We start from the raw sequence: 22,082 nt of genomic DNA, 5'->3' as shown, positions 1-22,082 counted from the left end.
GGCAAACTTTTCCGAATGGTTATTTATCACACTGTGCCAATGATTGTCGGACTAGGCACATAAATTGATTAAGCAGCTGTGTCGCAGGCAATTAAAAGCAAGTGTTGTGCCTTGGCACCGTTTAGGAGTCCTTCTGGTACATTTCTGGACCACTTCCCATGGCTCATAATTCACGTTAACCTAACACGTGCGTGTGAAATTAGGATGGGCAATTGGGATGGTCTGGAATGAATAATATTTGGGGCTCGCCGCAATTGGCAGCTGTTCAATAATACAGTTCCTGACCTAAGTCAATGGGAAAACTCTGCCGAAGTCATTCATCCAGGCGGGGTGAAGATAAAATGAGGGTGCCGGGAATGGCAGCTCGTTCCGGCAGGCGATCGGAGCAGACGGCGTGTCTGCCGCGCGTCTTGGAAAACTTATTGGCAAAACTCCATGATCATAAATTAAGTCGGCTTCATTTGTTTACGCATCGGCCGGCAGGTGGCGCTTTAATTACATGACAGCATCGGCATGGGGGATTCCCCAGTGGAATCTCATCGAGCCGCTTGCCAAGATTCCGCATTACGCAATAAAGTTCATTGCCATCCCGCCCGTCTCTCAGATGCTTTCTTTCTTTCCCATCATTTTTCCTACACTTTTCTATACTTTTTTTTTTTTTTGGAAGCGAGCGTGAGAAAAAATTCTAGGCAAGATTTTGGCAAGCTACCATCTTGGCAGAGGCCCATTACCCATTCCACCAATAAAGACCAACGCCGTGGCACAGTGGCCCAGGACTATGAAAATTAAAGATTAGAATAGATGGTCGAGAGGAATAAAGATTGTGGGAGACAACCACAAAATGATTTGTTATAAATAATTATAACATAATAATCATTAAAGATTTAAATAAGTGCCATTTCGAAAAATGCAATACTTACCAATTATATTAATGAGATTACATTAATTTAAACGCAAAGTCGAATTCACATATATAAAATAGTATCATATGCTGCATTATATTTTGTCTATATGGTTTATTTTTAATAGCAATCTCAGTACTTTTTACAGTCTTATTATATCTTAAATAAACAAGAAGAAGATTTATAAGTGAAGGCTGATATTCGAACCTTAAAATAGTTTTTTTCCTATGTTTAACTGCCTGAAGAAGCTGTGAGTTAGAATGTATGTGACACAAAAATGTAATCTTGCTTTTTGGTACGTTCCCAAAATAAATTTGTTGGGATTAAATGAAAGCCCTTTTACTAGAAAAAGTATTAAATTGTCTTATTTTGGCAGCCAAAACTAATGTGAGTCCTTTTTTTACTCCCATTGCAGAAGCTGAAGGCCTAAAGGAAACCTCGTTGGCCAATTGGGGAGGAGACCCAGAAAGTCGAGCCGATTTTCCGCTGCAACCGCCGAAGGTCTGACCAACCAATCGCAACGCACAGCGGCGACGAAGCCCGGCCGAAAGGGAGAATCTCCGGAAACGGAGGGACAGTCAGCCGCCCTGCAATGCATTTCCTTTGGCAACGTGACAAGAGGCCCTTCTCACACACACACACACACACATTAGGATTCCTGAAGGATTCTCTGCCTCGCTAACATGCGCATCGAGTGGTATACGTAATATATCAAGTATACGCCTGTTGGCCGGGCAGAAAGTCTGTGAGTGTGTGTGCGAATGGCCAAAAGAAGTGCTGCCAACTGCATTGCCGGGCTGCCATCGACTACAACCCCCGACCCGAGGACACCACCCTCCTCCCGGCCAGGAGGCCAACGACGAGTCCTTTTTGGAGGCAGCGCATTGGCTGCAGGACGACTGGCGACAGGACGACCAATCACCAATCAAATCGGGGCTTGTGCGCACTATCACGGTCGTCCGAAGGACCACAGGCACGGCATCCAGGACCTCAGCCGGAGACCCCAAGCCGATTGCCTATATTTTAGACATATTATTATTACAAAGTCTCCTATATTATAGTTCTCTAGTCATAAGTCACATGCCCAAGCCATCGCCCCAGAACATCGGGGGCGTGACACATTAGTTTTACCGATAGAGTTCTTAGTTTCGAGCAGAAGCTATACGATGATGATTTCAAGAATGCATAAGAGAAAAAGGAATAAAAACTGTAAAGCTTCAGAGCGGCACAAAAATATGATGGTTCTTCTTATTTCGATGCCGTTGCTTACTAACGAAATTGATTTCTCATGATTAGGTTAATTTTTGGATAATACTGTTTAAATGGCTTTGCTCGTTGTGTAACGCAATGTGGAAAGCACTCATTGGCACAGAATAGTCTTTATTGAAAGTTAAATGGTCTTTTCTTATTAAATTAACTACACAAGTCGTTTTTCAGTGTACAAAGACTCTGAATAATTAAAGTAAAATGTTCCCAGACCCTTTGCTTTTGGGTTAATACCATTAATACCATTTCAGATGATTTCAAACAACGCCAACTTTCAATAAATTGTTTGTCTTGCTACCAATCATCCTCCGATTTGATTGAGTAGTTCGAATGATTGAACACCGCATTCCGAGAATTCTCGCTGCGCCATCTCAGGTGCTTGAACACTAGATAACTTTGGATGACGAAGACGGCCATGTTGACGGCCACAAGATTGTAGTTCTTAGGTGTTATAACCACTGAATAACGAGACCAAATCAAGCCCGTGGCCGCCAAGGTGGCGCACTGATTTACCGAAATATTGGCAGCAGGACGACTAAGCGTATCGCTTAGTCCAGCCAGCACTAAGCCCTGAAAATATAAAACAATCAATCAATTTAGATTAAATCTTTAGATTGTTAAACGTACCCATTTAAACAATGGAGCCCAAAAAAACACAGTGCGGGGTCCTGAATGGAAGGTAATTAACATTTATTTAGCCATATTTAAGGGATCTACTTACCTGCTGGAGATTCCCAAAATGGCTGGACTGCGGTTGGAACAATTTTATCAATGGCACTGATGGTAATATTGTACAGCTTGGACAAGGGTCCTGTGCCTTTAGACATTTTTAAGAAAACGATAAATTTTGAAGCAAAAGTTGCAGGAAAACCGAAAATAGATTTAAAGTGATAAGCAAGGCAAAGCAATCTGACGTAATTATTTCCCTATATATTTGAATTATATTTCTTTTGTAAGTCTTTGCAAACATATTTTTTTTTTTTGAATGTTGGGTTGATTTTTAATTTAAAACAGTACATTTTACATAAAAAGCTATTCAAATATGCGCGCCCAATTAGAGGTGTGAGCTTACTATCGATATATCGATAGCTACGATAACTTCCGTTCAGAAGTATGGCAGCATCATAAAACAGCTGTTACAAAACAAATAAACATTGTTTTTTGGCAAATGAAGTAAAGAGTAAATAAAAGCAATACAATGGATCGCAGTGGAAACAGAGATCGCTCGCCAGGCAGAAGAAGTCGAATGGAACCACATACGAGTATAATAAAGGAGAAAAGAACAGAAAGGAGTAATATGCTGACCTACAAGAAACTGCAGAAAATGCCACTAAATTTGCGGAAAATGGCCGTTCGAGAGGCTCGCAATAGAAACGAGCCCATTCTAGGAAAGAAAAAGAAGCGGAGGAAGAATCCCCGGGATGTAAAGACTCCCCGCCGCCTGCGGAACGACTTCGATCGATCCGAGCACAACGCCATGTTGGCCAGCACGTCCCAGGAACTACGGCGCATCCTGCAGGATGTTGAGGCTCTTTCCGACATTCCGCACGATATAACAAACACTGAACTGCGGGGGGAGGTAATAAAATCATATTATTCCGTTTCTGCTACCCAGTCTAACGTGTTGAATACAAATCCAGGCTTAATAGTTATATACTAGGTCGTATTAGCCAAGGTCCAATTACTAGTCACTTATTAGTTATTAATTACCACTTGTTATGCATTTGGTTGTGCTTAAAAACTAATCAATCCTTTGAAAAAGTGTTCCCCTCATTTGCAAACTGTGTCTGTGTGTTTTGCCACAGTCTCGAAAATCGTACATGTGTCAGTCATTCATTTTGAGGCTTCTAAGTCGGCTTAGTTCCAGATAATTCCACACTTTCTGCAACATCACGTTCAAAGCGCCTTAATCTGCATAATAAAAGACTGCAAATTTTGTTTACTAGTAGATTGGTTGATTGACAAAACTAGATCGCCAAAACTAGGTTCACCAAAGTGCAAATATGAACAGCCCTAATGGCTTCCATATAACCAGTTAATCCTCCTACCCACTAATACCAGTTGCAATTAGCACTTTGGGGTGTTCGTTCTTGCATTGCTTTCGTCACCGATATTGGCCACTGACTACTGACCTACTGCCGTACAATCAACGTGCTAATTGATGGGCTTTTACTATGAAGATATCCGTTCCATTGCGTACTGAACGTTCTATAGTATATATATATCTCCCAATTCCAGATAGCCATCGCCGAGGGACGGGCCACAACGATCTATGTGCAGCGGGATGGACTCAGCACCCTCACAGTGGTGGTCAGTATTTCCTTGAATTGATTTCTATCGCAGCTGCTTGCACTTGCTTTCTGTAGCATCGTCAATTGGCCCCTCAAAAGCTTGAGCTCCGGCAGAAAGTCATGTATAATAAGGCAGCGAAAGTGGGTCAGAACCTTCTTACATTCTTAAGACGTTCTCCAGTATTCTACTACTAATTTTCCATAGACCTTTTTAATTATGTTTTAATTTGATACCTTTTAAGCACATTAACTCGAAATTCTTCAACTGCTCACCATGCTAAAGTGATTTCTTGGCTCTCCAGAATATTTGTGGCCTAAGCTTAGGCCTAAACCTCTCCCTTAAACTCTCTTGACAAACGATTCTTCTCTAACTGGTCGGTTTCTTGCAGCTCCACCAGCACGAGCCGACGATCGCTCAGCTGAAGAGGGCAATTGCTTTGATCTCACGGGCCCAGCACAAGCGCAGGCAGCGCGAGCGGTGCGAAGAGCGTCTTCGGCGTCGGGGAATCGCCGACGACTCCGACGAACGACGGCAACCAGTTGCGGTGGCCAGCTCCACCGGCGAGTTAGTTCACTCCGCTCAGCGCAACGGGCATGATCATCGCGCGTTCGTCTCGTGGCGGTTTCTATGGCGCTGTTTTGGGCTGCTCAACGTGGACACGAATCAGCCGATCGACGACCAACGCTCCAGCGGCAGGGCTACTTTAGAGGAGCTGGGCATTGAGAACGCAGCCACCCTTAAGTTCGTCCATCGCGTCAAGTATTTCGGGCGCCAGCGTCAGAGTTAGTCAGCCAAAACCAATGATAGTAGCTCAATCGATTGTCAACCACCCGATTCGAAAGTCGGGCAGCAAATCGCGGTTAATATGGATCAACTGGTTTGGCTTTCGTTTTGCATTTCAATCGGCTTTTCGCTCCTGGGAAATTTCTCCACTGGCCTCCCGTTCGAAGATGGCAATAATAATAACGTTAAAATTACCCGCCGGAGCTTGGAGCTGACACAAACCATTAATATTCAACGTCAGGAGTTGATGCAGCGCCAATGCGAGCTGCTCGGCGACCACACACAAACTTTAGAGGATCTCAGCGAGCTGCAGATGGACCACATGATCGTGGACAAAGAGCACAAGCTGCTCTACTGCTATGTGCCCAAGGTACGGTTGAATCAACTGGAAGGGGAGCAAATTCAAATGCTGGCTCTGCAAATTAGGGTGCGAGATAGGGGCATGTGGTAGTTTTTTGTGTAAATGGGCTCATCAGCTAAATATTTTGATTACTTGTTTTATATTGAATTCATTCGCTGTAGTAATTTTAAATTTTGAAATTAATTTTACAAGATTTATATTGCTCTATATATCGTTCATCTACACCACATCCGGTAAAACCATATCTAAAATTTTTCATTAATCTTCTATAGAAATCATTAACCGTTGCATTCATGAATTGCTTAAAGTTGATCACAAATCAAATTTTCTCTGCGGTTGCCATGTGCTGTGCCACTGAACGCCTCAGCATACATTAGTCAAAAATCGGCATCTGTGTCTCAGTTTTCAGCTTTTGCCTCCGCTTTGTTTATAGAAACTTGTTTCTCGTCAAATTCAATTTGAAGCACATGCTGAGGTTTTGTTGATGTTGCGGCTTTTGGCATCGCTTTAAATGATGCTTGATTGTATATATGTATGTTTATTTGGCCTACAATTAGACGCAAGCTTTGTGAAACGACATCGCAGACAGTCCTCCAAATAATCAGATTTCAAGGCATAAAATCCTTACAGTGCGACTTACTTGATTAGATTTACAGAGTGTTCAATAACGAGTGCATTTGATTGCTAAGCTCGCGCCACTTCTGGCTTATCGAAAAGAGGCGTCCGTTCTCGTGTCAGCTTTATATATGTGCATACAATAATAGTGCTGATTTCACGCGATTTAACGATCAATTACAGAGGCAAGAATTCCACGGCAAGTTGCAATAACGACCTCTCTCAAATAGCCAGCAATTATAGGCCAGCCATTTGTAAGTCGTTGCCATTTCATTTGCATTGCTATTCATCTTGGAGCGCAAATCTTTTCGATTCAAGTCAAAGGTCAATGTCTTGAAACGTCTAAGCTGGGATTCTGTCTTGCTATGGACTTCATTTAACAAACGTTATTTGAATAAGTTTTAAATAGAATTATATTTGGCCCCAAGAGGTTATCCTATGACGCGCATGGCTCAAGATAGGAGTAATCTATTCATTAAATTAATGTGTTGCCCACCGATGAGCCTCTTCGGGATTTTACTAATTGGATTAGGAAATTAAACTTTTTGGGAATCAGCTATCGAAAATGGCCTTTACAGGTTTCCCTTATCACTGAATGAGTTATTAGAAAACATCAAACCAAAACGATGAGATTAGATTGCAAGTGCCGGTTTCTTGGGTGTTTGAAGGTGGGTGAGTGATACGGAAATAGCTTGGTGTTTCATGTTGTCGTTGCCCTTTGAACCGTGACATCTTCAACATCATTAGCGTTCTAGACTTCAACTCCATTATGCACTGTCAAGAAATTCAGGGGTTAAAGTAGTTTGTATTAAACACCAAATCAAAGTTAAAAATAACATACAATAACTTTATAGGCCCCATTGCAATCAAATGCATAAGATAATTACATTGTTTACTCTACTCAACTCGACTGGACTCGAATTATCTGATCTCGTAGAACTAAGTTAAAGCCGAGCCCCAACCACATTTCACTGAGTTTGCTAAACACACAGTGCCATTGAAGTGTTCCATTTGCTTGGAGGCGTGTTTGGGTAACATGCCACCTGAATGCCTCGACACACGTTCCCTGTTATCTTGGCTTTTCTTCAATGACTATCATTCCACATTAGCGCGACTGGTTTCGATTTCACCACGCAGGAGGGGTCAGTGGAGCGTTTACAGATCTCAATTGCCGGTTTGGCATTCCCATTCGCATTCGCCACTTGTTGAGTGGCTAGCTAGCTTTACATGTTCCCTCGGCTCGTTCTTCCATGAAGTCGTAAATTGTTTATGCTTACCCTTGGCCAATACCCTCTCTAAGCAGCTCCACCTTTTCTTCACCTCCCCCCAAAAAGGGGGGCTCGCCACTCCGGTCGGAAACTTTATGTGACCATCGCGTGTCGCTTTAATGGCCATAAAGAAATTGCGTTAGATTTAAAGTGTTGCGTTTATCGCTTACGTATTGGGAGGTTATCCAACATTTTGCTGGCCCTTCCACTGATTATGAATTCCATATTAATCGGGTATCGGAAATGACACCAGTATCCTTGATTAATTTCTTCAACCCTTTTACTTAAATACGGATTCTAAAAAATCAAAACAAAAAGCTGATCAAAGACTAACAACTAAGTGACATTTAGTTTCCCATTTTATTTAATCTGGCATATCGACACACTCACTTTCGTTTTGAAAGTTGTTTAAACACTCAACAGTACACATTCACCTGCAATGCTTGTTTAACATTGAGTAGTTGGCTAAGGATTCGGATTATTTAGAATGTGTTTGTAAACAGTCAATCACTTAAGATAAGTGACAGGGAATAGCGCCTTTTTTGCCTAAAATAACAGTGTGCATTTCACTTTTGATCGACATCTTGGCATATCTTAACCTTGCCGCTGATCTTTTTGTGTATTTCTGTATATTGCCTCACATTTTACCTACGCTTTTCACTGGCTAAACGTACATGGAATTGTTTGCTTTTGTAATGTGAAATGTTTTTGCGGTGTTTAATTGGGCTCGACATTGCCCGCCCAACAAAATGCTTTTGTATACATATATACTCCGACTCGTATTTATGTGCTTAGTTTGCCCCTAGTTGTTGCTGTGCATAGTTTTCGTTAGTTCACTTTAACAACTTGACTTATTGCTCAATGCCTCCTAGTAGGGAAACCCATCCGGCCATCGCTCTTGGCGAAGATTATAATTTATGGCACTTGGCAATTAAAACCAAAGTAATTCGGCTCGTCATATGTTGAGGAGATTTCATTTAACGCCTGACCACAGAAAATCTCGAAAGCGTAATAAAAGTAACATTTAATTGTCCGCTTCTCCTGTCTCTTGTTTTTTCAAAACGATCTTGAATATCTTCAGATTTTTTATTGTACATATCAATTGAATTGGCTTAGTGCCCCCAATTTCACTTCCCGTAAACTTTTAAAAATCATTTATTCGTCTTTAATTAAATACAAACTGTTTTTTTTCCATTAATTAATTGTCTAATCACAGTTGATCCCTTTTTATTATGTTAATCTATTAGAATTTAATTACAATATAATTGTCAGCTATTAAAAAAAGTGGCCAATTCATGAACAGTTCCAATTACTATCAGTAATATAGTGTGAATCAGTTGTGAATAGTGAATTGTTATGAGGTGAGTGTGCTGGATGACACCTGCTCGTAGGTAAATCAGTCCATTATCTACACGATCCACTCATGAACAATTTGGTGGAAAAAGGGTTGATGATTTCCTGCTTATCGGTGATTCCCTATCATTATGTTCGTTTGTGATATACTCAAGAACTGAGTGATTCACTCCTCCGACCCAAAATCGTTTTCAATCAACTTAACCTTCGGTCTGAAATTCTTCATAATGTAAACGAGGAGGAATTATTTATCTTGTTTATTTGGTTTAATTGGTCGAAGAATAGTGTTCAACTAAACAAATCTATGAATATGATTCTCCGTTTTCCAGGTTGCCTGCACAAACTGGAAACGTGTGCTAATGATGCTCACAAACAAGTGGCACAACGGAACCGACCCCCTCCAGATTCCGGGATCTTTGGCTCACTCCGTGGGCATGTTCACTAAGCTCTACGATCTATCTGAAGCGGAACAGCAACAGGTTCTCAGCGACGAGTACACGCGATTTATCCTGGTGCGCCACCCGTTGGAGCGGCTTCTCTCCGCTTATCGGAATAAGTTGGAGGGGGATTCCCCCAGTGCGCGCTACTTCCAATCGCGCGTGGGGCGCCAAATCGTGAAGGAACTGCGGCAGGGAGCCAGCAACAATTCGTTGGAACGCGGCGACGACGTCAGCTTTGGGGAGTTCATCGAATACCTGGTCACCCCGGAGCTAAGTCGAGCCAATCAGTCGGACTACAACGAGCACTGGGAGGTTATAGCCAAGCTCTGCAATCCCTGTGTAATGAAATACAACGTAGTGGGTGAGTTGTAATCTCGTATTACCGAGAAACCATTGATTACCATACCTTTTCCCAGGCAAATACGACACTCTCTTGGATGACTCCGCGCTGGCTCTCTACCTGGCTGGAGCCGACAACCTAACATTCCCCACTGGCCACAAACCATCGAGCACTCGAGCCAATCTGCGCACCTATTTCGATCCCCTGCCCATCGGTGCCATACGCAAGTTGTACGATATATATGAGGACGACTTTCGACTCTTCGACTACGCACTGGATGAAGTGCTCGGCTTTGAGTTTGGCTAAATGTGAATAGCTGCTCTATCAATATCCCCAAGTCACCACCATAACGCTTTCCAATGGAAAAGATTGTGATTTTAGGCTAGGACTTGTAGAATTAGGTGCACTCCAATGCGAATATTATTTTTGTTCTGTTTACCTCCCCGCGCACAAATGTTTCCAAGGGTCTTGACTGTAGAACTTAATGATAATAATAAATGTTTCTTCCCTAAGGTATATATAATATATATAGGAAATTCAAAGTGTCGATTGATTAGTGTTTAAATAGTACATTACGCATCAAATATAGTTGCAAATGCATTGAAACTCCAGATTTTATTTGATTACTTCTGTTAAATTACAAATGAAGTTCTCCAAGAAACTGAACTTCATTAAACGCTTTGATTAATGAGAGTAATTATAGGCATTTAAGGTCAAACTAATATAATGCTTTTGTAGAAATCGTATTGTTGATAGACGTGTTTTTAACTATGTAATTTATTAGATGGAAATGTGGCAGATTAAGTATTTTGCCTTATCAGCTCTATTTATTACTTAAATCCGTTCTGTCTTTCACTATTGAAAATCTGTGAAAGACAGCCTACGTCAATACGAAAATAACTGACAGATTATCATGTAAAATCTATTTACAATGAGCGTGCTCTTTGCGCACTGGCATTCCTGCTCTCTGTTATCAGTAAAAAGCTCGCTGATAACATTGAATAGTGAATAAAATAAAATTAGCTCTTCAGTTGCATTGCAAGGGAGCTTTCATGTTTTCGTCAGCGCGAAACGAAAAGCTCAATCAACTCGAAAACGTTGGCGGTTGTTTATCACCAAAACATGGACGGTTAAATGGTCAGCGTGTGCTCCGCGTATATTTATACGTATATAGCCACTGGGGCGACCTGCGATCAGCGGTCAGATGAATTTAAATACGCAGTATTGTCAATACACGACGGCGAGACGGCGCCCAACGCATTCGGGTATGTTGGCAGGCGTACCGAATATCTGATAGATACTTTTATCACGACACATCCGAAATAGACCCAGATAAACATACCCTAGCCAGGCCCCTTCCGGCGGAATCACTCCAAGGTCAGCGCTTAGAGAGAAAGTGGAGATGGAACCGAAGAACGTACACCTGAAATGGAAATATGGCTAATTATTGCTATACTTTTTCCAGGATGGTCATAAAACAGTTGTGATAGCATTCGAAGCATCCAAGTGTCTTGGCTATTTATACAGCAAGACACATTTGTTTTGAAATCATAAAAGTCAATTAGGTTATTCAATGACTGCTTCGTTTATTCGCTACGTCCGTTTTTCGCTTTTTTTGGTGCCTCAATAACAAACTTTGAGTTGGACATTGACAAGACATTCGAAATTATTGTTGTGTGTTTTTGGGTTTGCGTTTCTTTTGGCCGAACAATATGCATATCTGTATGTATATTTTTTGGGTTTTTGTGTGCGACAAGCAAGCGAAACGTATCATGTTCTCACGATTGTTCCTCCTCCGATCCACAGTATCAGTCCTTGAATTTTTGCCACGATTTCCGCATCGCTGCCACGCCTTCTGCCTTCCGTTTTCCGAGCCGCCCGCTTAGTCATTGTAGCTGTAGCGCTGCTTAACACTTCGGTACTTCTTCAGGGAGTACAGGGCCTCCACCTCCTTGGCCAAGTACCGTCCTTGGGCCAGCAGGGCGACAATCTTCTTGGGGTCCTGCTCATCCTTGTGGTTCATGAAGGCATCGTGGATCTGCTTTCTGAACTTCTGCGGCCCGTTCAGGCCGGGATATTCGCGGCCCAAATACTGCAACTGCAAGTGTTTACGCAATGTCAATTGGGGATGGTCTTGGTTGAACTTTTTCGGTTTTTTGGGTGGGTGGGGGTGCACGTGCAGCCGGGAAACTGTGCGGAACTTACGTGCTTGTAGAGGGTAATGACTTTCGAGCGCAGCTGTGACATCACCAGTGGTCAGCGGAATTGGTTTGTTTGTTAAATGCAAGTTAACAACTGAATCGCAAGAGCTTTCCTCTGCTTCGAATTTATTTTATTTGGACCGAAGTGAATCACACGGCTGTTTGAAAGGGACTAACGCGTAGCCGCCAGTTCCCCGTTAGCGATGGTAGTGTGAGGGCTTTTGGAAATCACTTAAATTGTCCAGTCTATGTCGTGACTCGTGAGATTTATTTTCACCGTAATTTATCAGTTGACAATTAATTTGATTAGGAAGATAGAAAATCATCTATCCTATTGATCATTATTCTATTAGTTCATCATCTCATGATCATTTATTTATTTCAATGATATTACAAAATATTTAAGCCTTTACTGTACTGTTTAAGATCTCATATAAAACTTAAACAATATCAAAGTAAATGTGCATTCCGATTTGATATTTCGGAAAATATTAATTTTATATGTTCAAAATATAGCTTTACGCGTCAACAATATCAGAAACGTGCTCATCTCTGCCGTGAGCCGTAACAATCGCACGACACCCGGCGTTGCCAGCCAGCTAATAACAGCGTGTTGTGCATCCCTGATCGATCAGCTGTTCGCGAAGAAGAAGAAACGATGGGAGTGTTTTCGTCCGAGGCGAAATTATTTTTATTTTTTTCGCGCTTTATAGCCAGCGATTAATGAGCTAATCAAGCTTTTAACGCGACCGAGTAGTTATAACTCTTGCTGTGATAAAGGGCAGTGCGCTGCCTCGATGAGAAAGCGAGAAAAAACGAATCGAAAATTGAGACACCCGCGACCTCCGAAACAAAGTGGGAAAAATCGAACCTGTGTGCGTGTGTGTCTGCGTTCAGTTAAGTGTGTGTAGAATAGTAAATTTAATTTAAAATTAAAGAGCCCAATGTGTGCAATCCATAATCGAATGATATATACAGCCTGTGATCGGTGATAATGAGCGCGGCTATGAGTAATCGCTAATCGCGAGTGCAATACCTGAGTAGCAGCAGTAGCAACAGCAACATCAACAAAAGCAGCAGGCGAATCCAACCCACTCCGCCCCGCTCCACCCACCCACACACACACACAGAGCAACAGCGATGGAGGCGTTAGAAGTGGAGGACACCAGCGATGACAGCCTGCCCATGGGGTTCCCAGAAGTGGGCACCTGGAACAGCACCCATAATGTCTCCTTGAACGACATGAATCTGGACGCGCGCATGGTGAGAATACGCTTCAGAATGCGATACTTAATACCCATCATGAGGGCATGTGTATAATTTGATTAATACGACTGGTATGCCAGTGAATCAACCGACAACTGGCTTTATCTGCACGTTTATTGGTTGAATTGTCGAAGGGAGCAGCGGAAAGCTTATCAATCAGCGGGATTTGGTCATTGACACACACATACTCCGTCTGCCTCCCAGTCCGCCGCCCCGCCGAAGATAAGACTGTTGGTTTCTGATCTAGAGCAGAAAATATTTTATATTCGTCTATATTTTGCTTCCAACTACATATTCCCTTTTAACAAAGTATTTTAGCTCATTTTATTGGGATTAAACGCACTTATTAGGTCAACATTAACATTAAAGTCCACTTTGCATTAGGGTTTATATCCCACTAAATAAGCACTTAAAAAAAATAGTAAGCGCTATGGGTTAATTGTTGATAAATGGTGCAAATTAGGTTTTTATTTAGTGATAAAGCCAGTGAATAAAAAAGAGATGCTACTCTCGTCCACACGTTAACATATATATTTCTTTGTTGGTGATAATTACTGTACTTCGCCTAATCTAATTGACACAAATTATTAATAATATTACTCCGAATAGGTTTGTTTATGTGTATTATGCTAGTTAGTGCAATTTTAATCCGCAGATAGTTAGCTTTTATATCTTTTAAAAAGTATAGTATAGAACACTAGAAAAGCTCGTTTATAGAATGATTGAATTCGTTTGAGGAGCAAGAGTAAGCATGAGTAAGCATAGATTTATAAATCAAAATTACTCTGTCGTGTTTAGATTCTTTTTAAAACACCTACCCTTCAGACTTTCTTATATTATAACCGTTTCTTTGAGGCCATTTATCACTCAATATATAAGACTACCATATTTTGGGAGTATACCACTTAAGCATTAAATTCAAATTTCCGGAATCGAACGTGCACACAGAAAAGCTGTCAGGTAGAGTTTAAAAAGTCGCATTTTTCTCGTTTTCAACGCAGTCATCCAACATATCATCAAAATTTTCATTGTTTCCAAAGACAGAGTGCAATCATTTTCGTGGTCTGCAGTCACCTAAGAGAATCCGAATACTTGACAAACCTTGCAAGTCCAAGTCCATCCGAGTTCAAGATATGCAGGCTTTACGAACGCTGATTCAATTCCTCGCAACGCGACATGGCCAGATTATGAGCCACATACGGCGATCCAGTGGGAGCAGCAGCTTTCCCGAGTTGGCCTTCTTCGACGACCTCGACGACATCGAGCCGGAGGATGAGCAGGGAGGGATGGATCCTCAGTATCCCATCCTTCACAGCCGCCATACTGATCTATTCTACATGCCGCACTGTGTGGGTCCGGCGTATCAGGGTCTTATCTCTCCAGTGGATCAGCCGTATGCCACCGCCGACTATCCGGCCGATGAACAGACTTTGGTCAAGGGAAGCGATGCCATTCTCGGGTCTGTGGTCGCACCTTCCGAAATGTGTGTGGTGGCTTGCCCCAAGTTGCTGGCGACCTACATGCGTCGCCTGTTCCACCATCCGTATGCCCGTTTTGGCAGCTCGATGAACTTCAGCATGATTGGACTGCGTTTCAAAGACACACATGCTGACGAGGCCCTACGCTCATTTGTAATCTTCGCCAGCCACAATTCGCGTGAGATCATGAACAATGGCTATTGGGCGGACTTTATCAATCCACTGACTGGGCGCGCCCACTTCCGCGCCGCCCACTCCAGCCGGAAGCAGTGCTTGGAGGCCCAGCTCCTTGGGCGTGGCTTAAACCTATCCTTTGCCAATGGCTGCACCATCATTGAGGAGGAGCAGAGTGACCAATTAACCGGATTCATTTTCACAGACACACCCTGCAAGGTCCTCGAGGCTTGGTGTTCTTAGAAGATCACGAAATCACTGCACTGCTGCTCATTTCAATGTCCCTGATTGTGTACACATTAAAGTCCAGTTGCGAAACCGTATCCCCTACCATACTCAAGAGGGATATTTTAAGAAATTTTACGTAATTCTTGGATCTTCTTATTTTGATTAGGCTCATGGAAATTAGTCGCATCTGTGAAGTAAATTTGAATATGGTACATGATGTTAGTTTTCTACGAAGATGGAAATGATAAGAAAAGCGGCCAAAATTTTACAGGATTTATATAAAATTTGTTTATAACTTTGAAAATACATTTTTAAACCCAAGTTGTATTTATCGTTTTCTTAATGACAACCAATAACTTGGACTACAATTTATTAAATAAATTCATGGATTATATATATATTTTTGCTGATGGCCTGATATTGATCTGAAATCCTTTTAGATATGGTTGCTCGCCTCACTGCTGACCACAATCACCTGGGTGACTTATATCACCTTTTACAATTCCCGAGTGATTGGGATGCTGATAACGAAGATCGCCAACCGTTGGTTCATCAAGGGCGCGTACTTCAAGATCGGTTCTGTGGCCCTAAACCCGCTGGCAGGGAAGATAATGTTCCGGGACTTCGTCTATATCACGTATGACTACACAGTGCGGGCGCAGGACGGATACTTCATATTCCGCTGGTGGCGCTCCTATGTGCCCAAGGATGTCTCAGAAGGTGAGTTGGCATTACGAAGTAACTGAACCCCTTTTAAAACCTTTATTTTTCATAGATCTTTCTCATTCGGACACGCGCCTCTCGGTCCAGTTAAATGGCTACGAGCTGCACATATACAACAGATCGGATTTGTACGACACGCTGGAGAAGACCTTTGGTCTAGAACCATCGCTGCTTATACCGACAGATGCGGCGAGCAATGAGGAAAGGAACAAGCTCAAGGAGCACCACATGAACCTGGAAAACGCACGACAGAGCCAAAGGATTCAGAATGTAAAGAACTCGGAGGCTATGCAGGCCACAACCTGGCGGGATTTAATACCAGTGATTAAAATCGACGTCTGCTCTGGTCGCTTTGTGTTTGGAAACCGATTAACGCCAACTACACTATCGATTTCCGTGGAGGAGGCCCATTGCACCTACAGTACCAAGCCAGCTGTCTGTAGATTGGATCACTTTATGCACTTTGTGAAGGCCAAAGTCGAAAATGCGAAAGTGCTCTTCTGTCCGAGTCCCAAGTATACGGGCTTGATTGATGAACCACCACGATATATGGGCGAGGGCTTTGTAGTGATGATGTCCAATCAAATGGATCTGTATTTCTACATGGACGAGCCAGGCGTTGTGCCGGAACATCCCGTACAGATTGTCCTGCCCAACGGTGATGTTGTAGAGCCTTCGCCTCCGGTCTGGGGCATAAATGCACGGTGTCTCAGAGGCACTGATTTCAGCTATGGACCTTGGGCAGATCGGCAAAGAGATCATCTGTACAAGTATTTTTACCCTTCAGACTGGAAGCAGGCGGAAGTTACTCCCACACCCCAGCCAGGAGAACTTCGTAGTTATCAATCCTTCGATGTGACGTTGTGCGTGCTTAATGAGGCTACTATTGACATACTCTTTTCCAAAGAAAAAGAGACGAACGCAATGCACATTACCGTGGGACCTGCTTCATATGTAGAGGTAACAATTCCCTGGGTCACGCAACCCGATGGTTACACATCGAAGATCCAGGGACAGCTCTTCCACGTGGAGGCCACCACATCGCTGCAGTATCGCAGCCTGGCAGAGTTTGAGTCCTTAGAGTACAAGGTGCGCATACACTACCCGACCAAGTGGAACGCACCACAGGATTGGAGCATTTCTCTTTCCGGCTGCAAGACGAGTGCTTTCATCGTGTACAAACACAAGTGCTTCTTCCAGGATCTCATCGAGGATTGGGCTAATAAGGCCAGACCGGACATACTCAGTTTTGTCCCGTATACCTGCAACTTTAGCATCCGGCTGCATGAGTTCGAAATTCTTATGCTGTGCAACGAGTACAACTGGATCGATTGCAGTAGTGCCAACCAGGAGAACAATCATTTGGCTTTCTGCGGAGACGTCTTTGAGATGAGTTTCGCCCTGCCCTTTGACGATTTCCTGCCCAAGACGGTTACTCTAAAGTTTTGGATCCACGGAGAGGGTTTGGATTTGAGCTTATACGTACCGGAAGTGTCCTCGGTGCGTCCTATTGTTTTAGCCATAGATGAGAACGCAAGACTGCTGACCAGGGAGGGCAAACTCATCCGGCGCCCAGAGTTGTACTCCAAGAAGTGGCGCAAGATTTGCCAGCGCTCTGCCGGTTGGATCGACTGCTGGGCAGTGCCTATTCTGGCACTGTCAATTCAGTACGTCTATCATCCAGTTCCACCACTAGGACCAGATCCTCAAGCGGATATAACTACGCCAGAGAAAGAGGAGATCTTACTGAGTCCTATGCGGATACCGAAAGTTAGAAAATCACCAGTTAGTAGCTGGCAGCAGCCACCCGAACAGTATAGTAAGTTTGATCCCGGAACGCTGGCCGCGGACCATGTTACTGTGGAGCTGGAGATTGGTAGTTCCGTGCTTATGGCTTATGGGAATGTGCTGCGAAACTTTATCAGCCTGAAGGAAAATATTTTCGGCGAGGATCAGAATTTCACGGACATGGAGCAATCCAATGTAAATATGAAGGAGCCAGGAGTTGCGCAAGTAAATCCCAAGGATCAACTTCTAGCCAAAGAAAAAGAGCTGGCCAATAAATCCATTTCAGAGACTCAACCGCCCGAGGAAAAGCGCAAACCCTTCGATCCTCGTCTATATCGTCCTCTGGAGGTGATGGTTTCTGTTATTGTGCATGACATCCAAGCGCACGTAATGAAGAATTGCAATGAAGATGATCCGCCATGTCCGGTGGTTCTAATTGAAAGATTCGGCTTCGAGATGAATAAGAAGTATCATGAAACCACTCTGCAAGTACTAGTTAGTCCGTCGTATTTACTGACCTCGGATTGCCTGCAACGGTCGCAGAGGGAGCAGCATATTAACCAGGGTCACCTAATGCTCTCCGCAGTCCAGGTTAGAGGTCATGCCATGTTCAGCAATGAGGGCTGTGCTCTGGACGAGGACACTTTGGAATACTCCTGGCTCGTGGAAGTGCAGCTGGGCAAACTTACCGGAAAGCTTACCCTTCCACAGCTCGTAAACGTCGTTACAGGTCTGGAGACACTTATCCTCCTGGCCATTGACCCGGAGAACTGTTTAAAGTCACCTAAGACGGTAAGAAACTGCCATCACGGAGTGCCCAGCAATTTGTGCCCCCAAACGAAGGAAGAGAAGAAGTACAAGTGTCCCTCCTCCGAGGATATAAAATACAAAATGACGCGCGTTTCGGTGGATGCGGTGGATGTATATCTGATAGAAAGTGGCACGGCGTTGCATGCCTGGATCTCTCCTATTCGTTTGGCCAATTGTAATCTTCACGGCCAGCGGGTAAAGTCGGGGATCTCTGGGTTGCTGCCCTCCATTCTATTGCGTTTGTTCATGCTCCACACGACGAACACGACATTCAACACCAACACTACCGGCAGTAATAGGTCAGGCAAGCTAAGGCGAGCCGATCAGGATTCCCTAAAGTCCCAGGATGCAGGGGGATCCCATTACGCTTCGCATGGAAAGGCCGGTAAGCGAAGCTCCAACTCCTTCTCACGTCGAGACTCTCGCGAGGAGGCAACGCGGAAGCTCAGGGGAAGTTTTTCGGAACCACATACCAAGCGTACTCCAGAAACAGAGATATCCGAAAATTGGGTGGAGGTGGGCTGCACTTCGCTGGGACCTATTTTGTTGGAGGGAGCTTCGGCTCTACCCATTCCGGATCACGAACTGCATCTCGTGCAGCACAAGTAAGATCAGAATTTATGTCGTAGTCTATTGATTCTAATTTGGTTTTTACCTTACCTTTAGCTTTCTGCGTGAGCACGATGCCAAATTTAAGCGACTGTGGTTCCTGTGGTCCCATAATGGAAGCGCATTGTCCTCTGGCAGTGAGATCTCGCGTTGTGGCTGTATCGGTGGCTGTGCCTTTTTTGGCAGCAATCGAAATGGACAAAAATTCTTCAAGCCAACGGCACAAGATGCTCATGATAACTACAATATTGCGCGATACTTGTGAGTAAAATGTCATGTTAAAACGGAGTGTCTTAATCTAAGAAATTCACTTACAATTTTAGCATCATCAACAACAATAAGGACTTTGGTTTCGGCGAAAGCATTCTGCACCAGGGTCAACTTGTCTTCCACACCCCGCCCTACAGTCTTCATTGTGTTTCCCTGTACGACACAGCCGATTTTAATGGCAAAGGCCGCCTGTACAGACCAGCTGGTGATCTGCGAAATGGAAGTCTGAAGAAGACGGATCTCTGCTCTTTACCCGATGGCACTAAGTTCAAGATCGGTGCAAGTGGAACAACTGGAGTTGAGAAACCTGAGCCCAACTGCCGAAATAAGTCTCGAGAGAGCATTGGATCACCGAATACGTTGGAAAGGAGGACCAAGCGGTATCCGTGTACTAGACAAACTTCCGTGGAGGTACCCTACGCCCGCCTGCTGGATAGTCCCTCCAAAAAGCTACAGCTGCAGCACGAAGCGTCTGCCACCGACGCGGGAAGTAGCCATCGACGTGGTTCTGATTCAAACAGGCTGCGGGTTTCACCACCTAAGACTAGCATTTCCGACTCCAGACTGACAGGGGATGTCCTCGATGATGAAACAGAGGTACGGCACAGTAAAAATGTTGTTATAATATTAATTTTAATATAGTGTTCTTTGCAGATTCCGGACGAAATGTCGCACTCGGCACCTCATTCACATCCGTTGGAATTCGAAATCGCCGATATTGCGCTTCATGTCCAGGGACTAAGTGGAGATCACCTCCCACGCGAGGTGCAGCGCACTATATCGTTGACATCGGAGAACCCCTCAGAGATGTTCTTCTCCGCCGAAGAAGACATTTCCAATGTGATGTCTCAGCGGGGATCTATGAAGCAGCGAAACAGTGTAAATAGTGGATCCGTAGTGCTGTCCGGAAAGAAGCGATTCTCATCGGATCTAAGGTGCCTACATACAAATTATACCCGCACCACAATATTTTGGCTAACAGTATTTATTCAAAACTAGCATTGGAGCCCAAAACGATAACGGAAGTCACACATTACCCACATATCGCAGCGATCTAGAAATCCACGCTCCCGACGGCAACAAAACACTTCCAAAGCGCCCGCAGAGCACCACAGAACTGGTAAAGCTTATACATGAAATCCTCAAACACCTCGGTTACGTATTTAATAATGTTAGGCCGATTTACGCAGTGAATTATCTACACCAAGCGCGTTTAGCTTTGCTGCTTTGGGGCCAATTTTGACTCTGTTTTTCACTAAATTCCATATCACCCATGTATTAATCAAGGCGGCAATATAAACCCAATTCGAAATATTAAGCTATTCGAGTATATTTCAGTGCATGCTTCGCTCTTTAAACATAAGTCTATCTATACATTTACTTTAAATAACTCATGAGCAACAATTTTTCAATATTGGTTTACACTTCAAAGCAAAAATTGAGAAACTGTTGCTAATTTTGTTCTACTGTAAGCCACACCTAAAATCTATTCCTTTCCTCAACTCAACTCATCTTTAAAATCCAAAATCAATTTATGAACTAATCAAATCGATATAAAAACCAAAACCTAAATCAAAAATCACCCAGAACGAAGACGCGAGACGCATTCACGGTCTTGCTACACCAATACGAAAAATAACAAATATCTCATCTCGTCCTGAGTACCGACATTTTGTTCATGATGTGAGTAGTTCTTAGTACCAACAACAAGCAACCAACAAACCTTCTCTTGTAACTAACAAGTAGCCTAACTAAACCGAAATTCGAATGCTAGTCTGTTCTGAAAAACCCCATGTATCTGTAGACCGTTTTTAATTTATAAGTTTCAAAAAATTGTCTAACAAATTCACGATGATCTCGATGATTGCATGGATGTTGAGTATTAGTGCATGTAAAGTCTATTGCTCCTGATCCTAACTTACATTATTTTATAAGCTTTGATGCTGAAAGGTGTGGGTTAATACCGGTATCAATCCACATAAAATTCCATTTCGATATGTTTTGGTTCTCAAATTGGTATCATTTGTCAGCTATCTCTTAGTTTTGAAAACTTATCTGTTTGTTATAATGTCAATTCGAACAACTAAAAGTGATTGCAATTTGACTTTAAATCTTTACATTTATAACACAAAAACCGACCAAAATCTTTGCTGCACTTCAACAAATAGTTTCTCACAGTTTTCTGCTTGTGTCCTTTGAACTGGCTATTTTAGTTGTAGAAGCCGAAAATAAATTAACTTCATATTCCACTCAGAATAATCTAATAAAATTTTGTCATATTCATTCTACAGGCCGATTCTCGTGGTTCATCATCTGGCACCCCATCACTGTCTTCCAACTCTTTCATATCGGCCATGTCTTCACAAGAGGATGTGGCATTGGTCAATCTGCACCAGCAGGTCAACAGGCCAATTATCGACTCACCTTTGCTGATGGCCAGCTACCTAAACCACTTGTCGCAGGTGAAGTGCTTCAACTGGAATGGATGTTCCTTTCCCTTGGGTCCAGATGTATTCTCTACTCCACTCTTCTCGGAGAACGAAGACGGTGGATTGACCTACATTGGAAGCAAGATGCTGCCCCACTTTGATCTCTACTCTTGTTGGCGGGAGATTAAAGTGGTTCCTCGATACGAAAACGCCACTGGTAGCAACAGCTCGGCCACATTTATGGGCGGACCCAAGTCTCATCCCTGGGACCCCAGTGTGCTCCTAAAAGAGGAGGAATCGGACAAGACTACGAACGGGTTTGATGATGGGGAGTTCATGAGTCTGCAGGCGGAGGGAGGAGCGGTCTGTACGTCGGTGGTGGCCAGGCTAAAGGGTCAACTGAATGTCTTCCTTACCCCGCTTCTGCTCGAGGGATTACAAAGGTAAGTGGCGATGATAATAAGTCAAATATTCCATTATTAGCTG

The 22,082-nt window shown here is 43.3% G+C and overlaps 6 protein-coding genes across 15 annotated transcripts in view; 4 read left to right on the top strand and 2 right to left on the bottom strand.

Moving 5' to 3' along the window:
- Nucleotides 1-2,285: 2,285 nt before the first annotated feature.
- LOC122614000 (mitochondrial pyruvate carrier 2) lies at nucleotides 2,286-3,086 on the bottom strand. Its single transcript, XM_043788449.1, has 3 exons — nucleotides 2,890-3,086; nucleotides 2,796-2,836; nucleotides 2,286-2,738 (listed from the first exon to the last, which is right to left on the bottom strand). Exons 1-3 carry the CDS (start codon nucleotides 2,993-2,995, stop codon nucleotides 2,463-2,465), a joined length of 423 nt encoding a protein of 140 aa, XP_043644384.1. The 5' UTR covers nucleotides 2,996-3,086; the 3' UTR covers nucleotides 2,286-2,462.
- Nucleotides 3,087-3,316: 230 nt separating this feature from the next.
- LOC122612343 lies at nucleotides 3,317-5,247 on the top strand. The gene is made up of 3 exons (XM_043785893.1): nucleotides 3,317-3,747; nucleotides 4,407-4,478; nucleotides 4,849-5,247. The coding sequence occupies exons 1-3, from the start codon at nucleotides 3,367-3,369 to the stop codon at nucleotides 5,245-5,247; spliced, it is 852 nt and encodes a 283-aa protein (XP_043641828.1). The 5' UTR covers nucleotides 3,317-3,366.
- LOC122612342 (carbohydrate sulfotransferase 13) lies at nucleotides 5,190-10,231 on the top strand. The gene is made up of 3 exons (XM_043785892.1): nucleotides 5,190-5,613; nucleotides 9,170-9,641; nucleotides 9,697-10,231. The coding sequence occupies exons 1-3, from the start codon at nucleotides 5,326-5,328 to the stop codon at nucleotides 9,924-9,926; spliced, it is 990 nt and encodes a 329-aa protein (XP_043641827.1). The 5' UTR covers nucleotides 5,190-5,325; the 3' UTR covers nucleotides 9,927-10,231.
- A 950-nt stretch (nucleotides 10,232-11,181) lies between these two features.
- LOC122612344 (electron transfer flavoprotein regulatory factor 1) lies at nucleotides 11,182-11,999 on the bottom strand. The gene is made up of 2 exons (XM_043785894.1): nucleotides 11,826-11,999; nucleotides 11,182-11,718 (listed from the first exon to the last, which is right to left on the bottom strand). Exons 1-2 carry the CDS (start codon nucleotides 11,865-11,867, stop codon nucleotides 11,503-11,505), a joined length of 258 nt encoding a protein of 85 aa, XP_043641829.1. The 5' UTR covers nucleotides 11,868-11,999; the 3' UTR covers nucleotides 11,182-11,502.
- Nucleotides 12,000-12,736: 737 nt separating this feature from the next.
- The window catches only part of LOC122613107 (transmembrane protein KIAA1109 homolog), a 28,308-nt gene continuing 18,962 nt past the window's right edge, over nucleotides 12,737-22,082 (top strand). For 4 of the 9 annotated variants that reach the window (XM_043787123.1, XM_043787121.1, XM_043787124.1 and 1 more), the window contains exons 1-8: nucleotides 12,738-13,084; nucleotides 15,408-15,687; nucleotides 15,743-18,893; nucleotides 18,955-19,158; nucleotides 19,221-19,764; nucleotides 19,822-20,102; nucleotides 20,167-20,287; nucleotides 21,459-22,039. In XM_043787123.1, the coding sequence (XP_043643058.1) occupies nucleotides 12,962-13,084; nucleotides 15,408-15,687; nucleotides 15,743-18,893; nucleotides 18,955-19,158; nucleotides 19,221-19,764; nucleotides 19,822-20,102; nucleotides 20,167-20,287; nucleotides 21,459-22,039 (5,285 nt within the window). In that variant the 5' untranslated portion in view covers nucleotides 12,738-12,961. Of the gene's footprint in view, nucleotides 13,085-15,407; nucleotides 15,688-15,742; nucleotides 18,894-18,954; nucleotides 19,159-19,220; nucleotides 19,765-19,809; nucleotides 20,103-20,166; nucleotides 20,288-21,458; nucleotides 22,040-22,082 lie in introns of all 9 variants that reach the window. The other 5 variants (XM_043787118.1, XM_043787119.1, XM_043787115.1 and 2 more) reach the window with 3 other exon arrangements.
- LOC122613112 lies at nucleotides 13,880-15,107 on the top strand. 2 transcript variants are annotated; one of them, XM_043787131.1, is made up of 2 exons: nucleotides 13,880-14,047; nucleotides 14,132-15,107. In XM_043787131.1, exon 2 carries the CDS (start codon nucleotides 14,221-14,223, stop codon nucleotides 14,980-14,982), a length of 762 nt encoding a protein of 253 aa, XP_043643066.1. In that variant the 5' UTR covers nucleotides 13,880-14,047; nucleotides 14,132-14,220; the 3' UTR covers nucleotides 14,983-15,107. The 2 variants fall into 2 exon arrangements, with proteins under 2 accessions (XP_043643066.1, XP_043643065.1); XM_043787130.1 differs by having other exon boundaries at nucleotides 14,128-15,107.

Source organism: Drosophila teissieri, chromosome 2R (genome assembly GCF_016746235.2).
Source record: "Drosophila teissieri strain GT53w chromosome 2R, Prin_Dtei_1.1, whole genome shotgun sequence".
Lineage (NCBI taxonomy): Eukaryota > Metazoa > Arthropoda > Insecta > Diptera > Drosophilidae > Drosophila > Drosophila teissieri.
Note: the sequence above shows the minus strand (reverse complement) of the source record. Positions and strands in the feature narration are given on the sequence as shown.

Bases quoted from the DNA above. Each gene is read 5' to 3' on its own strand.
- LOC122612342 (XM_043785892.1), top strand. From the start codon at position 5,326: ATGGATCAACTGGTTTGGCTTTCGTTTTGCATTTCAATCGGCTTTTCG. The intron at 5,614-9,169 runs GTACGGTTGAAT...TCCGTTTTCCAG, and splicing joins TCTACTGCTATGTGCCCAAG to GTTGCCTGCACAAACTGGAA. The intron at 9,642-9,696 runs GTGAGTTGTAAT...ACCTTTTCCCAG, and splicing joins AATGAAATACAACGTAGTGG to GCAAATACGACACTCTCTTG.
- LOC122612344 (XM_043785894.1), bottom strand. From the start codon at position 11,867: ATGTCACAGCTGCGCTCGAAAGTCATTACCCTCTACAAGCAC. The intron at 11,719-11,825 runs GTAAGTTCCGCA...AAACACTTGCAG, and splicing joins TCATTACCCTCTACAAGCAC to TTGCAGTATTTGGGCCGCGA.
- LOC122612343 (XM_043785893.1), top strand. From the start codon at position 3,367: ATGGATCGCAGTGGAAACAGAGATCGCTCGCCAGGCAGAAGAAGTCGA. The intron at 3,748-4,406 runs GTAATAAAATCA...TCCCAATTCCAG, and splicing joins ACACTGAACTGCGGGGGGAG to ATAGCCATCGCCGAGGGACG. The intron at 4,479-4,848 runs GTCAGTATTTCC...GGTTTCTTGCAG, and splicing joins TCAGCACCCTCACAGTGGTG to CTCCACCAGCACGAGCCGAC.
- LOC122613112 (XM_043787131.1), top strand. From the start codon at position 14,221: ATGCAGGCTTTACGAACGCTGATTCAATTCCTCGCAACGCGACATGGC.
- LOC122614000 (XM_043788449.1), bottom strand. From the start codon at position 2,995: ATGTCTAAAGGCACAGGACCCTTGTCCAAGCTGTACAATATTACCATC. The intron at 2,837-2,889 runs GTAAGTAGATCC...CCTTCCATTCAG, and splicing joins ATTTTGGGAATCTCCAGCAG to GACCCCGCACTGTGTTTTTT. The intron at 2,739-2,795 runs GTACGTTTAACA...TTATATTTTCAG, and splicing joins GGGCTCCATTGTTTAAATGG to GGCTTAGTGCTGGCTGGACT.